Consider the following 16,365-nt stretch of genomic DNA (forward strand, 5'->3'; position numbering starts at 1 on the left):
CTAAAGGTTGTCATTCTCTTTGAATTGTAAACCTCTAACCAGAGGACAAAGCCTGACTCTGAAAACAGTCCAAGATGTGTAGGCTCATGAGGCTTAAGGCAGGAGCAAATGTCTGATATGCTTGTTTCTCTCAACAGTACAGATCAGGGGTTGGCAAACATTTTCTGTAAAGGGCCAGACAGTAAATATTTTAGGCATCTCAGGCTACACGGTTTCTGTCAAAACCACTTAACTCTGCCACTGTAGCATGAAAGTAGCCGTAGAGAACACATAAGCAGATAACACAGCTGTGTTCTAATAAACTTAATTTACAAAAACAGGCAGCTAGGATTTGATCTAGAGTTTGCTGAACCCTGGTGCACATAAATTAGCAAAAGTTTAACTGTTTTTAGTTTTATAAAATGTTCAAGATCTTGAAAAAAGGTTTTCCTATTTTGTAAATTGCCAGTTTTACTGAATGGTTATCTTTTCTGTTGATGAGATAAAGCTGTTATTACCTCCCAACTCCTGCAAGTGACCAACAGTGGTAGAGAACTATTTCTACATGCTACCTAATCACACAGTATTTTGCATGTGGTAACTTCAAAATGAAACTTTTCTTTTGACAGATAAACACTACAGGTGAAGATTGGTAAAAAGAAGCACTGATTACTGCAGTGGCCTGGAGAGGAAAAGCGCTGGTCGGTATCACATGGACAAGCTCAGTGTTTTCCAAAGATGCTGTTGAAGTAGTCTTTGCTACTGCTTTCCTTCAAAGCTCTTCATAACATGGGCTGCATGAAATCAAAGCAAACTTTCCCATTTCCTACCACATGTGAGAGTGAGAAGCAGCATGCAAGTGAAGAAAGCTTTATGTCTGGAGACAGATTTCTACCTAGGATGCCTTCTCCAGTTAATGTCGAACAGGAAGTGAAGAAACCATCAGGGCCCGAAACTGTGGTCTTCGAATTTGCACATCGCCTGTCCCAGGAAATCCTGAGTGATGCCTTGCAGCAGTGGGCAGGCAATAACATCAAGTACTATGACATCCCATATATTGAGAGTGAGGGGCCTTGACGCTGTAGGATGATGATAACTTCTTGAATTGTGGATAAAGTTGGTGCTAGCTTAAATACATGAAACAATAGCAAAAACTGATGTGAATAAATACAAATAACTACGTCTGGATGTAAAAAAAAAAAGTCTATGGTAATATCAAGAGTATACAATACTTATGTGAAATATGTTAAGCACTTTTTATGTTAACAGTGATTTCTACCTGCTTGGTCTTGGATTTTAGTCATTTAAAGGGCTAAACATAGGTCCTGTACCACAGTAATCAGCTGGTATGTCATAGCACTTTCTTCCTGAGGCAGTAATAGAATCACCAAAGAAATCCAATGGTTATTTTAAAGACACTCCTTTTAAAATTACTATTTGTTAATTTACACACACACATACAAATAAGACATGAGAAGGTTTTTTTTTCCCCCCAAAACGCCTTGGCAAGGAAATGGCACTTAAGCCACAGTAATTAACAGTGGGTCTTGTTTGTCAAAACCATTTGTGTCAAGGATTCCTACTTCTTAACACAAATGATCAAGCAGTAGAAAGCAACCCATGCAGAAATAGTCCACTTTGAAACCTGTCCTTAAGATATTTTTGTAGATGAAAAGCCTAACTACCACCTTGAACCTCAGGGCCCTAACTAACCTCAGCTATTATTGGATGACTCAAGACATCGCACATACGGCACCCGAATGAGATACAATTTACAGAAGTCATGACATTAATGTTTATGGTATTGAATTAAGCAGCCCAGTGATATAACAAGAAAACAAGAATTTTTACAAATAGAAATACAGTAAATTTTAAAATAAATAACAGAAGCCCTAGTCAAGGTAGAAAGCAGAACCTGTTCTCAGTGCTGCATGTATGTTAAGTTTTACCGTCTCAAAGATGCAGAAGGTTGGTATATGGGCAATCGTTCCCATTTTTCTTATTGACTGGTGGGACCAGTCTATGCATGAGTATATACAGTTGTATTACAAAACAAAAGATCAAACGCTCCTCCAAAGAGTATTCGTGTGTGTGTACGGTTAACAATGCCCTTAAAGCATTTAAAGCCATATATGATTTTCTTAAATTTGTCTACCTTTTTGAGGAAGTTTTTTAACAAGTAACTACTGTTTGAGATCAATGGTAATAGAAAATTTGGGAGGGGAAGAAGATATTGAGAAGACATACCTGTAGAAAAATTGGGATGCAGTCACTGGAATTTTCATCAAGATTTGCTGCACACTGACTTTAATTGGAAAGGGAATTATTTTTAAGTCTGTGTGCATTAGATTCTTTTATTTCCAACAGACCCTGGTCACCAATATCCAAAGAAAGGCAGAAGAAGACCTGAGAAATATGTATTTGGCCTTAAAAGCAGGCGGAAATGCTACCTCTAGTTCTAACCATGATACTTTGAAACCCACAAATAGAGTGAATTCTCCCGGTTGCATGGACAAAGAAAGTTCTTTGAAGTGAGTGATGTGCTATCTTTCCGTTGCCTTTAGACACTTGGTCATTCAACTTTCATTTTACCTAGTCCCAAGATCTGAACTGTCCTGTTGTACTTGCAATCTAGAAACAAAGTAGAAAAACCTCACCATCCCCATTTATACAAGGATCTGAAGTCATAAGACTAAGGGACAAAAAGTTTTCTGAAAGTGCAAAACATATTTCCAGCTCATGAAGAAAAATTTAGGTTTTTGAGTATACTAATGACTCAGACAAAAGCTTAGATGTTGCTGTTTTTCATTCATTTTGTATCTCACATCAGGATATTTTTGCTGCAAAGTCACTCACTGTTTAAAAGGTGTAATTAAGTATGTAAGGTAATACAATATTATGGTGAGAACACAAAGCCATAGCTACACTAAATTTTTCAGCATACATAGGGATGTAGACTGGCGAGTTTTATTACAGCTAAGTATTTTAACCTCAGGTTTCTCCTGTGCCTGGGCCCCTATTTGCAAGGGGGGTAGCAGGCACGCCTGTTCAGATCCATATCTAGCTAGAAGTATAATCTCTGTTGCCCTGACACTATGGCAGTATGGTTTTGTCACCAAGCACCAACCCCTCACTCCTGAATCATTTTAACAGAGTATAGTATCTTGTAGTATAGACTTATCTTGGAAATATATGCTGTATTATGCCAAAACATGGACAAGGAACTACAAGGCTTGCGTAATCAGTGAGTTAGCAGATAAACCAAGTTGGAGGCAGGCAGGAAAAAGAACTGGATAAGCAAATGTATACCACATGTGATCATTATCAAGATATAGTTTGGCCTTGATGACGAGACAGATGAGAACATCTTTGATAGGATTCCTTCTATCATACCTTCATATTTAAATACTGGATTTACTTCACTTTCAACTTTCATGAACAGTAAAAGGTCTATTTGAGAAGGAAGGAACATATAAAACAGACGACTGGAAGAATTATTAGCTACTGGAAAGGGAGACATTTGTTCCAACTTCTATCACAAACACAGATGAAATAAGAATAGTGGCCAAATCATAAGGGAAAGGAAACTGGGGGGGAAAGAGGGCCCAAGAAACAGCACTCACGTCAGGCTCCATCAGAAGACACACTGCAAAACAAGTCTCCAATGTTCTTGACTGAGGGAAGGGACACAGTAGCAAGTTCCTTTCTTTACCACCCTGACAGGTGACCAACTACTGACTCTTTTCTCTCGAGAACATCCAGGATAGGCGCAGATGAGCCGCAGCCAGTGTGACAAAGAACCTGCTGATGGCAACTGTAAACGAAGATTCTCAGAGGAAGCGTGCAGGTTCCTCACTTACACAGACTCACGTAACCCCGCAAAAGTGCTTCCCTGCTCCCTTCTCCAGTTAAAGGTCTCCTGTGTGCTCTTACCTTTCAGTTACAAGCCTTTGATCCCAGAGTGCTCCATTTTCAGTTGCCTTATCTGTCCTTTGCTAACCACCTATGGTCATTAGCACTCAAAGCACAATTTGGAAGGGGATAAAAACGATCCTAGTTCCAAAGGAATAATTTGTGTCAAATTGCCTTATTAGTATTAAAAATAGACATACTGCTGAATGAATGAGCTAGCATGACACATGTATCCTACTTAACATCATTGCCATTTTATGAGATGAGGGAACTATACTTTTTTATTGTATAGTTTTAGGAATAAAGTAAATTCAAGGAATAGTAGTTAAAAAACAAAGTTCCAACAAATCTATTGTTTGCTTAATCATAAGGCCCTCACTATGTATCTGTGTGGCCAAATAGAACATATCTTCCTTGGGCAAGTGGGCACAAGCTCAGATGTACTCCCTATCTCTTACTTTGCAAAACTCACATTTTGGTAGCTAATTCTCTTCCTGTAAGACTTAGCTATGAAATGGTATATTTTTTCCAAATATTTTTGAGAAAACATTTTTTTCTAATTGTACAATAAAAGTCTAGTCGCAATTAACTAGCTATGAGTTCTTATTAAAGCAAATGCCTTTCAACATTGTATACTGTCAAATTTTTTGACATAAAGAACATTTTATGCATGTCTAATGAATACAAAGTGAATAAAAATACAAATAATTTCTTGGATCATTCAGGTCCAATTTAAGAGCTTTAAGAATATAAATGTAAACATGTCCATTATCATGCTGTCTTTAGTCTAAATCTGTTCCTCACTTTTTGGGGGGCGGAATGCTTCATGTTAAATATTAAAAACAGAAAATTTAAAGCAACTCCTTCTAGACTGCAATTTCCTCATCTAAAAGAGGAGTGCAGGATATAAGTTTTGATGTCTTTCTCAGTTCTTCCACCTTTGTTATTGAAATCTGAAATTTTCTTCATTTCTGAGGGGTTTTGGATGAAGGAAAAACTGTAACAAGTTATAAATGACAAACTGGCCTTTAAAGGTCATTCTTCTCTAGACTTTAATGTGCCAAGTCTGGAACACCCTGCAGTTTCTTGTGTACCTTAAGAAAAACTTATTTCGTCAACAGTACCAATTATTGAAGGTATTTATATTTTGAACAAAACTCCTGCTTTCGACTTTTTTTTCCTCCTGATTTAAACTACATAATGGCAAATAATTTCCCACACTTCCTAATTTCTCATTCTGTCAGTTTAACAAATCCTAAAAAAAACAATGAGAAATAATGCTTTCACTTTCACTATAGGAAGGATTCTGGTTAATTTTAGGGAAGACCAAAGATGAGTTAATAATACTAGAGAGATAACCTCATAAAAACCTTTTTGCTTTCCCTGAGACTTCTAATATTATAAAAGGAACACTTCTACAATAACATAATTATTTTAAAATAGATTTATTCATGCAGAAAATTCTATGAAGCATTAACACAATAGACAAAAAAATTTCAGGGCCATTTCTTAATCATCTATATATAGGTTTATTTAATCAATGTACAAACTACTACCCAAAGCCAAAACATAAGGTTCCCATTTCAATTAGAGATTTCAACTCCACAATCTCTAAAGAATTTTAAATTTTCCCATCTATAAAGCAGGGGCTGGCAAACATTTTCTGCAAAGGATCACACAGTAAATATTTTAGGCTTTGCTAGCCTGACAATCTCTGTTGCAACTACTCAAAGCACCCATAGACAATATGTAAAGAGATGAGTATAGTTACGTTCCAATAAAGCTTCATTTGTGGACACTGATACTTGAATTTCATGTAATTTTCACACATCATGTAATATTAGTATTTGCTTTCTTCCTCTAACCATTTAAAAATGCAGAAACATGGGGTGCCTGGGTGGCGCAGTCGGTTAAGCGTCCGACTTCAGCCAGGTCACGATCTCACGGTCCGTGAGTTCGAGCCCCGCGTCAGGCTCCGGGCTGATGGCTCGGAGCCTGGAGCCTGTTTCCGATTCTGTGTCTCCCTCTCTCTCTGCCCCTCCCCCGTTCATGCTCTGTCTCTCTCTGTCCCAAAAATAAACATTGAAAAAAAAAAATTTTTTTAAAATGCAGAAACCATTCTTAGCTGGTGGAAAAATAAATAACAGGCAGCAGGCCAGATCTGGCCGATGTGCCATAGTTTGCCAACATCTGCTCCAAAATAATCCCTTAAAAATCCAGTCACCTTATAATTTCAAATCGTTACTTGCCAGAGATTTAAAGTAACTATTCAAATCTTCTTCAGTAACTTCTTTTAGATTAGCCGGTTTCCATTTTGGGCTCTGGTCTTTATCTATTAAAACTGTCAAGTGAAGACATAAGAAATGTTAGTACATTTCTTTCAGGTATTACCAGATTTTAATTACAGAACTGACAGAAACTACCTTACACAAGGCATATTTTCTATAGCACTTTTTCTGCAAAGTTTAAATCTTTGTATGTGTTCCATTTTTCTTTTTAAATTAAGCCCCAACAGAATTTGGATGGATGATGACCCATGTGGTTATCTCCCAACCTGCTAAGTCTGATGCCCGGAACTTGAATATAGCCTATGAACTAATGTGGTTTAAGACTTGGAACTCTTTTTCCTTCTTCAAACAAAACTGTAAATGAAATCTTCCTGTTATAAAACAGCTAAAACCAGGGTTGGTGTAGTTTAAAGGGAAGGCAGGGGAGGGTGGAGGGCCCAGATCTGCCTTCTAACCTCCTCCACATTGAATTGAAAGGAAAATTACTTAGAAGGGGATGACTTTATGCATAATTAAACGAGGATACTGTTTTGCTGAATCCTCTGGTTCACACAGCTCTGCATTAAAATACCAGACCACCTTCAGGTTATCATAAGAAACTCGACTTCTCTTATTTCGGTGTAGTCATCATTTAGTGTAGCCACATAGCATCCCCACAGGATCATAAGTATGAGGCAATCGGCAAACCTCTCCTTTAAAAAGGTAGGCGAGTGTCCGCTTCCTGGTTGTGACTGTATACTATAGTTATACAAATGTTACTGTTTGGGAAAACTTGGAGGGCACATAGGATCTCTCTATATTATTTCTTAAAACTGCATGTTAATCTACAATTATCTCAAAAATTTTTTTAAAAGAGAAAGGGACTAGGTATGGTTATGGGAGGGAATTTCAACCATATTTAAAATGTAAATAATTCTTGTGAATGATAAAAATATTTAAACATAAAAATTCTGAACTTAAAAAACCAAATTTAGTATTAAAAAGTTAAATAAAGAAGCAATCTGGAAACCAAGAAACAGGAAGTAAAGGGGCTTTCCGCATTATTAAATGTGGATACTAGAGGTTTTTAAGGCTTGGCTGCCTAGCTACATGATTCTAGCTAGTATCAGATCAGTGATAACACTGAACACTGATGTTATGATCCCTGCCAATTTGACAGTTTTACATTCCCCAGACAGCATAAGTAAAAATAATTCTGGAACATTTCTTCAAGAATCTCTTCCTTTTTAAGCCCTCTGGCCAATGCTATCATGCTATCTACCTCCTTGACAGTCTGAAGGGCAAAATGAAAGAGAATATTAGTCAAATCTGTATGTTCTTTTATTTCAAACTGACATAATTTTTTACTTAGCATAGATATAACAAGTTCTTGCCATGTAGACAGCTCAGAGTTTTTCAAGTCTCGTGAGGCACCCACTCAAATCCCATTTGGTAACTCTCTAGCTCTGCTGAAATAACCTATTTTTATTTTCTTCTATAACCAGGAAGAAGTTTATTCTAGATGTTAAGAGTAAGAATTTTTAACAACCACTCCCCTAATTTGCTAGTTTATTTTATCTAATTTGCTAACATATTTTATCATTAGCAAACTGTAGCAAACATTTTGTTACTATGCAAGAACACCAAACAGTTTTACCCAGAATAGATACTGCTTTCAAAATAAGGAGCTTATGCTAAAGATGGGGCAGTATACTTTCTCTTCATTAGAAAGTAGCTTGATAAGCTCTTGCCTTATGAATCAGAATGTTGATGCTGCTTGGTTTTAACTCTGTTTCCTTAAGATAATACACAGTAAATATGAAAAAAAAAACCTTCGTTTTTTAAGTTTAAGAAGGGCTGCTATAACATATAATGAGTATTTTAGCAATAAAACCCAAATAGCACACATGTCCTTCTAATAACCAATAGTTGTCTAGGCTCTGATCCACATGCAGCAAGAATTTGCAGGGAATTAGTGGGAAAAGTGCTTATTTTACCTGGTTTCTATAAAACATATAGCCATCTCCTCTGACTCAATTCCCTGTGTCTTCTAAGAGAATTTAAACCCCTGCTTATTTTTTTTTAATTTTTTTTTAACATTTATTCATTTTTGAAAGACAGAAAGAGACAGAGCATGAATGGGGGAGGGGCAGAGAGAGAGGGAGACACAGAATCTGAAGCAGGCTCCAGGCTCTGAGCTGTGTCAGCACAGAGCCCAATGCGGGGCTTGAACTCACGGACCACGAGATCATGACCTGAGCCGAAGTCAGCCGCCCAACCGACTGAGTCACCCAGGCGCCCCTAAACCGCTGCTTATTTCTGATATTTTATCATGCCATAAATTAAGATAATTCTACAATGGTGACCAGTATTTATCAAAGCTTACAGCTCAGAGAACATAATCTTTTATTTAGATAAAGTAAATACAGAGTCTGTACTATATTAAAGTGATCAATAAAAACATTAAAAAATTAGATGTGCAAAACACATGCAAAGGTTAAGAACTCATTTTATACAACATAAAAAACAGCTATTATTTATAGGGATATGAGCTTATACATAAAAAATTGTTGCAAATTTGCTAAAAACAAAAAAAAATCAACCATTTCACTTGCTTTTTCTAAATATGCTGACTTTGGAGATGATAAAGATAAACCAGAAATTAATAAGAACACTAGCACATGTTACCAATTATGTCATATGGTTTTTCTCAATGTCAATTTTGAACTTGTCAGGTATAGGCAAAGAGGTAATGGTAGAGATTCAATGCTGCTGGGATTTTGCCAGGCCAGTACTAGAAAGAAGAGGGGCAGGGGACTTGAGGGCTTCTTGCAAGGGAATAAATGCACCTTTCAAAGGTTTCAGCAACAGAATGAGTGTTCAAACTCAGCTGCACTTAGCAGAGGCAGTCTGTGTGACTGTAGAAGCAGGGTCACCTCTTAGAAATTAGGGAGCGGTGACACAAGGTTATGTGAATTTTTCAAACAATATTGGTTTTAAAGACAGATCTTCCCTTATATGTCAGTTGGTAATATTAAAATAGCAACAACTTTGCAATCTTTATGAAGGTATAATTTTCACTAATAAAACAACTATCATCTTTGATTAACAGTATAGGCTCGCAAATCCTATTTCCATAATAGCCAGGAAGAAGACAACCATCACTTACCTGCCCTAACACCTTCATGAAAGTCATGGCCTCCCTGAAAGAAAATGAGATTAAATGGTGAATTTCCAGGCATCCTTATTCGCAGTGATGATCTCTCCCCTCCACCCACTGTAGCCTCCTACCCCCATGGCCATAGCCTGAAATATACATTTAGAGACTGGACTGCCTTTATGACCCACTCTCTGATCACCACCTCTGATTCTTATCTGCTCGAGTATCTTCACTTGGAAATCTCTGACCCCACTGAACACCACCGATACTACAACTTTCCCACCACTCACCTTGCTCTTCATCCAGCCCAGTCTCCCCAATCCATTAATGTGGTCACCTTGCCTCAAAAATGCCCTCAACTCCCTCAAGCCTTTTTTCCTCCCTCTAGTCTTTCCTGGCAAAATCCCAGCACCAGCTGCCCCTACCATTTACCTCTGCCTTCTTTCGAGCAGCTAAACCTTGCTGCAGAAAAATCATACAACTGTGACTGGTTTCATTTAAAATTCATGACCATACAGAGTTGCTAAACTTAACAATTCAGGAAACAACAGATGCTGGTGAGGATGTGGAGAAACGGGAACCCTCTTGCACTATTAGTGGGAATGCAAACTGGTGCAGCCACTCTGGAAAACAGTGTGGAGGTTCCTCAAAAAATTAAAAATAGAACTATCCTACAACCCAGCAATAGCACTACTAGGAATTTATCCAAAGGATATATAGGGGCACATGTACCCCAATGTTTATAGCAGCACTTTCAACAATAGCCAAATTATGGAAAGAGCCTAAATGTCCATCAACTGATGAGAGGATAAAGAAGATGTGGTTTATATACACGATGGAATACTACTTGGCAATGAGATAGAATGAAGTCGTCATTTGCAGCAACGTGGATGGAACTGGAAGGTATTATGCTGAGTGAAATAAGTCAGTCAGAGAAAGACCGATATCATATGTTTTCACTCATATCTAGATCTTGAGAAACTTAACAGAAGACCATGGGGGAAGGGAAGGTGAAAAAATGGTTACAAACAGAGAGGGAGGGAGGCAAACCTTAAGAGATTCTTAAATACAGAGAACAGACTGAGGGTTGATGCGGGGGGTGGGGTGGGAGAGGGGAAAATGGGTGATGGGCATTGAAGAGGGCACCTGTTGGGATGAGCACTGGGTTTTGTATGTAAGCGATGAACCATGGGAATCTACCCCAAAACCAAGAGCACACTTTACACACTGAATGTTAGCCAATTTGACAATAAATTATATTTTTAAAAAATTAAACTTAAAGTTCATGACCACAAACCTCAAACAGGCACGGAAAACTGCCTAACAATCCATGTTCTCTTCCCCGCTTCCCAGGATGATAATTCTAACTGCCTTCTACCTTCTCAACCTCTAATCCTAGCATATCTCTAGTTCTTCTCCTGGCATCATCAGTGTCAGCAGCATAACTCAGTGACTGACTACAATTCATATGTCTGGGCTCACCTCCTGGCTCCACTACATGGTTGGTAGCTATGTGACCTTTATCTACTAATTTCATTAATGCCAAGCTTCCTTACATGAAATGGCAACATCAATACATCCATCACAGGATTATCTTACTCCACATCCCAGCACAGTGTCTGACACACAGTTAAGTATCCAGTCAATGCTATTCGTATCATCAACATAATCTTTTTTCTCTATTGGATCATTTCCAATCAATTATAAACATGTTCTAGTATCTTCCACCTTATAAAATAACAAGGAACCTCACTTGATTCCACAATCCTAACTTCTACCGTACTTCTGTTTTAAGAAGAAAGAGTTGTGTACATATAGCCGTCACTTCTCCACATCCCATTTATTCATTTCCTCTCCAACTCACCATACTATAACTTTTGCCCCCACACTCTAAACGACGCCAAAACCACCTGTAACTTCAGTGTTGCCATATGCTGAGTATGACTTTATCCTCCCCTACTGGACACTTTCACAGTGCTTCCTCCTCCTTGAAACACTGATCTCTTGCTTTCATGACTCTCCTGGTTCTTCCACCTCTGTCCTTTTTCTCTTCCACCCTATTCAAAATTTCTTGGGGCTCAGATCCGGGCTCTCTCATTTTCCTTCTATATGCTCTTACCCATTCTATACCCAACACATGAGCGCCTGAGTTATCAATTCTGTTGAGATACAAGATCACGTCACTCCTCTACTCAACATCCAGTACCTTCCCATGTTATTCAGAACAAAAGCCAGAGTTTTATAAAGACCTTTGAGGAAGCTACATATGCTCTGCCCAGTCCTTCTCTACCCTGTTAGCTCTCACCTCATCTCACTCACTTGACCCTCCTTCTCTGCCCACGCCACCCATCAAGGCTTCCTGCAGCTCCTGAAACAGGCAGGCACACCCCTGCCTCATGGCTTTGTACTGCCTCTGCCTGGATGCTCTTCCCCAGATACTTACACAGCTCATTCCTTCACTTCCTTCAGGTTTTTACTCAGAGAACATCTTTTCAGTCAGGTCTTCTCTGGTCATCCTATCTGTAAATTCAAACTCTCCCTCACCTCCTCCTTATGCCATACCCTCCTTCCCACTTTACTTCTTCTCCTTAGTACTTACAATCATATACTATATATTTTATAATTTTATCTGTTTATGATCTATCTCCCCCACTATAAAGTAAGTTCCATAAGAGCAGGCATTTGTCTGTTTTGTGGACCTATGCATTCTTGGTGCCTCTAACAATGTCTAGCACACGGTAAGCATTCTTATTAAGTAAATAAATCTCCAAAGCTTCAGACTTAAATCTCTAACCCACAGCTCCGAGCTCCAATTCCTAAATGCATTCTTTCCTTCTCTCACATCCATCATCAAGGCCTATCAATCCTCTCCCACATTATTCCCAAAATCATTCACTTCTCTCCGTTGCCACCACCCTCGCCGAAGCCACTGCAACTTCACAGCTGGATTACTGCAAAAACTCAAATCTGGTCTCTACATCCCCTCTTGAATCCTTCTAACCCCATCTCCATTCAGCAGCAATAATTACTTTCTTAAAGCAAACAGAATCAAATCATCCACTGCTGAAACCCAAGGGACTTTTCGACATACTCCTTTCTCACCCTTCGGGTCACAGATGAGCACGCATCTCAAAGACGTCTTTTCTGACAACTTACTTCCCTTCGTCTTTCCCACCTGCTCCTGTCCCTGCCTCATTCTCTCCCATCATCAACCTGTATGTTTCCTTTGGAGCACTTGCCACAATTTGTAACTATTTTACATATTTTGTTTACTTGTTCTTCATAGTCTCAGTAGACTCTAAATTTCACGAGAACAAGGACTGGGTTACTCTTTCTACAACATCATAACACTTAGCACAGAACCCGGCAACAACACAGCTAATGGATTTGCTGAAGGAAGGAAGGAATCAATCAATCCAGGCAGTGCAGTAAATGGACAGTGAGAAGCATGGACTGTGTGAGGTATACTGGGGTAGTAGTGGAGAGTACAGGGCCCCCGAGGGAAACCACCTGGTTTCACACACCATGTGTCTGCCACTTAATAGCTATACCACCTTAGGCAGGTTACTTCTCTTTGTCAGCTTCCTCATCTGTAAAGTGGAGACAAGAATAATACCTACCATTCTAGAAATAGCGTAAAATTTAACGGACAGGATGTATGTGAAGTGCCTGGCATAGTACCTTTCTTAACAAACAACAGACCTCAGCTGCCACTTTCATCCTACTAGGAGCGACTTTAAGATTAAAGGGACTAACCGAATTTTATTTATAATTGGATGAACTGCTTGAACACCTTAACCATTTTTTTGTTGTTGTTTATTTATTTATTTTGAGAGAGAATGCACGAGCAGAGGAGGGAAAGAGTGACAGGAGGGAGAGAATCCCAAGCAGGCTCTGTGCTGCCAGCACAGAACCCAACACAGAGCTCAATCCCACTAACGGTGAGATCATAACCCGAGTCAAAATCAAGAATCGGACGCTCAACCAACTGAGCTCCCCAGGCACTCCCCTTAACTACTGTAAGACATGAAAGTCCATTTGGGATATCTGCTTCCTGGTTATTAAACAGAGTATTTTCTTTAGGCCATAAATTTATTAACCTAAAGGCCTTCTACCCATAACACAAAAGCAGTGATTCTGCTTTCAAAGAGTTTATTGTCTACAAGAGGAAATCTCTAGGACTCTGAAATGTTTCATAAAATTAATTTTCTAGGTGATTATTTTCTACTTTAAGTGTATTTATAATGGAACTTTCAGTGCTAATCTATTAACTAAAACATGTAACATACTAGTAACTTCAATTCATACATTATATATATGTATATATGGGTGTATATATACATATTCTGTATACACACACACACACACACACACACACACACACACATATATATATATATATATATATATATATATATATATATGTATTCCTTGTTTTACCAATGAGGGAACTCAGCTATAGAGAGTTTATGCCTCTTATCCCAAGGTCAGAGACCATGCCTGAAAAATGGTTAATTTCTACTTTGAATTCCACCTGAGATTAGAGGCTTTCTTATAGTACGTGCAAATATAATTGCTATTTCATAAAGGCTTAAGAACAATTTGGAAGAATAGTTCCACACATCTTAAGTTAACTGGCCTGTTGTGTTTCCACAGAGTATATTTACAGATAGTTTTAAGTTTCTTGTTTATAGCTTTCTGTATTTTACATGCTCTACAATGAACATCTGTTACTTTCATAAATAGAAAATAACTATTTTTCAAAAATTCTTACCATACAAGCTTGACTCAGCCGATATTCCATAATTAATACTTCTTGCAAGGTCTTTGAAGACCCCTCCATGAGTTGCCTTAGTGTGATCTTTAGGGATGTTGGAGACATTTTATTAATTACCTATGAAAGAAAAAAATTTTTTGCTAGTTTTAGCCCAATAGTTCCTTTATTGTCTATAATAAGCATTTTGATATAAATCTTATTAAAACTTTCTCCTTAAACAGTACTTTCATATGACAGTTTCATAAAAGTAAGATTATACCTTAGCCTAATCCTGCCAAAGCACCAGCAGTTTTCTAATCTATTATAATAACAAGAAAGATCATTCCATCAGTGGAATAAATTCTGTGCCTATAACTTAATAACATAAATCTGTATTTTGTAGCTGCCTGACATAAATTATGATCCCAACTAAGTAAGCAGTGATTATGTTTAAATAAAATTAATACACATCTTATAAACAACAAATATATCAGAGGACATTTTACTTTATAAAGAAGCTGGAGTCAAAATACAGTAGTCTTTCCTTCCCTTTTTGTGACTAGAGAGAAGTGTTTTTAACTGAACTATAGTTTTTACCTATAAATAAATCAACTTACCTTAAAAGGAGAGAAAATAATTCAAGATACCATGAGATGGTCTTCTACAGTATTTAAATATTTAATAAAGTAAGAATTACAGGCCCAGCTGGTTGGCTACAGTGCTATACCACTTCCTTCTGCATTTAAAGATGCTATTACTAGTGTTCTGACATATGTGTATGACTGTGACCAACAGCTGCTACAAGAGGTCCCATCACATGTTGTGTAAACCTGAGGCTTGCCCTTTTCTTTATAATTGCAATATACAGTTTTCAAGTGTGTTGTTGAGTGACTGTCTCAAAGGTATAAATTTCACTTTTTGAGGTCAAAGAATTCCCCACATCAAGACTCCAGGTTCTTTGTAGCATCCTCAAGTCTTGCACACAGATTTGGAGAACAGACTGAATGGAAAGGACAGTATATTACCTACCAGCTGCTAAAATTTAGATGGCTACTCTACAGGAAAAGGTCAGTGAAGATCAGTATCCTACCTGCAGTCACAATGCTGAAGAAAAGACGAGAGAGAGAGAGAGAGAGAGAGAGAGAGAGAGAGAGAAAGAGAGAGAGAGAGAAAGCAATTAAGGCTTTTATGTACCTGATTCATTTTCACAGGAACTCACCCTTTTGCCCTCAGTGTCGTACGCACATGATCTCATTTAATGCCCAAGTAGCAACACCACTCACATTCTTGCCTTTCTGGTTGCAGGCCACAAGGTTGATGGCACCCATACAGCAGTCTGCATACTGTGCTAGGAGGCCCCTCCTTTCCACAGGCAAGAAGACAAGAGGTCCATTTTGCTGATGAAACCACTGGTTTTCTCTAGCCAGAGCCATGCCCACATTATCACAGGTAAACATCTGGAAGAACTTCATTCACAATGCTAAAAGGTGTTCTTAAAGGAGTGACACAGCCAACTTTGATCTCTTCTAGTCTGCAAAGTCAATGAAGCTCCAATTCCCTTTCCAACAGGGCTGTATTATATAAACCCACAATCATGTACCTCAGAACTACAGTGATGTCTAATTGCCTGTGTCCTCTTTCTTGGTTTGGCACTTTATATGCAATCTAGAATTCTCAAAACACAAACTCTATCTTTGCTATACTTCCTCATTTGGCTACCAGTTAATTTCATTAAAAAGGCCACTTAACAAGAAAGCAATCCCATTTATAATTGCACCAAAAAATAAGATACCTAGGAATAAATAACCAAGGAGATAAAAAAAAAACCTGTATTCTGAAAACTATAGAACATTGATGAAAGAAACTGCAGATGACACAAATGGAAAGATATTCCATGCTCACGGATTAGAAGAACCAAATACTGTTAAAATGTCTATACTGCCCAAAGCAATATACAGATTTAATGCAATCCCTATCAAAATACCAACAGCATTTTCCACAGAACTAGAATACTACCAAAATTTATATGGATGCACAAAAGACCCCAAATAGCCAAAGCAATCTTGAGAAAGAAGAACAAGGCTGGAGGTATTACAATCCCAGATTTCAAGATACACTACAAAGCTAGAGTAATCCAAGCAGTATGGTACTGGCACAAAAATAAACACATAGACCAATGAAACAGAACAGAGACCCCAGAAATAAACCCACACTTATACGGTCAATTAATCTACAAGAAAGGAGGCAAGAATATACAATGGGGAAAAGATAGGTTCTTTAATAAATGGTGT

The 16,365-nt window shown here is 38.0% G+C and overlaps 2 protein-coding genes across 9 annotated transcripts in view; one reads left to right on the plus strand and one right to left on the minus strand.

Annotated features, from left to right (window-relative positions):
- CC1H2orf88 (chromosome C1 C2orf88 homolog) overlaps positions 1–5,043 on the plus strand; it is a 36,246-nt gene extending 31,203 nt beyond the window's left edge. Inside the window, exons 2-4 of one of the 6 annotated variants that reach the window (XM_030328125.1) lie at positions 609–1,188; positions 2,347–2,510; positions 3,742–5,043. In XM_030328125.1, coding sequence (XP_030183985.1) covers positions 769–1,056 — 288 coding nt within the window. In that variant the 5' untranslated portion in view covers positions 609–768 and the 3' untranslated portion in view covers positions 1,057–1,188; positions 2,347–2,510; positions 3,742–5,043. Of the gene's footprint in view, positions 1–608; positions 1,189–2,346 lie in introns of all 6 variants that reach the window. The other 5 variants (XM_030328124.1, XR_003971348.1, XM_030328126.1 and 2 more) reach the window with 5 other exon arrangements.
- A 953-nt stretch (positions 5,044–5,996) lies between these two features.
- The window catches only part of HIBCH (3-hydroxyisobutyryl-CoA hydrolase), a 111,612-nt gene continuing 101,243 nt past the window's right edge, over positions 5,997–16,365 (minus strand). For all 3 annotated transcript variants that reach the window (XM_030328121.1, XM_030328120.1, XM_030328119.1), the window contains 3 exons: positions 14,093–14,212; positions 9,328–9,361; positions 5,997–6,232 (listed from right to left, as the gene is read on the minus strand). In XM_030328121.1, coding sequence (XP_030183981.1) covers positions 6,117–6,232; positions 9,328–9,361; positions 14,093–14,212 — 270 coding nt within the window. In that variant the 3' untranslated portion in view covers positions 5,997–6,116. The remainder of the gene's footprint in view (positions 6,233–9,327; positions 9,362–14,092; positions 14,213–16,365) is intronic.

The sequence above is a fragment of the Lynx canadensis genome, chromosome C1, assembly GCF_007474595.2.
Source record: "Lynx canadensis isolate LIC74 chromosome C1, mLynCan4.pri.v2, whole genome shotgun sequence".
Lineage (NCBI taxonomy): Eukaryota > Metazoa > Chordata > Mammalia > Carnivora > Felidae > Lynx > Lynx canadensis.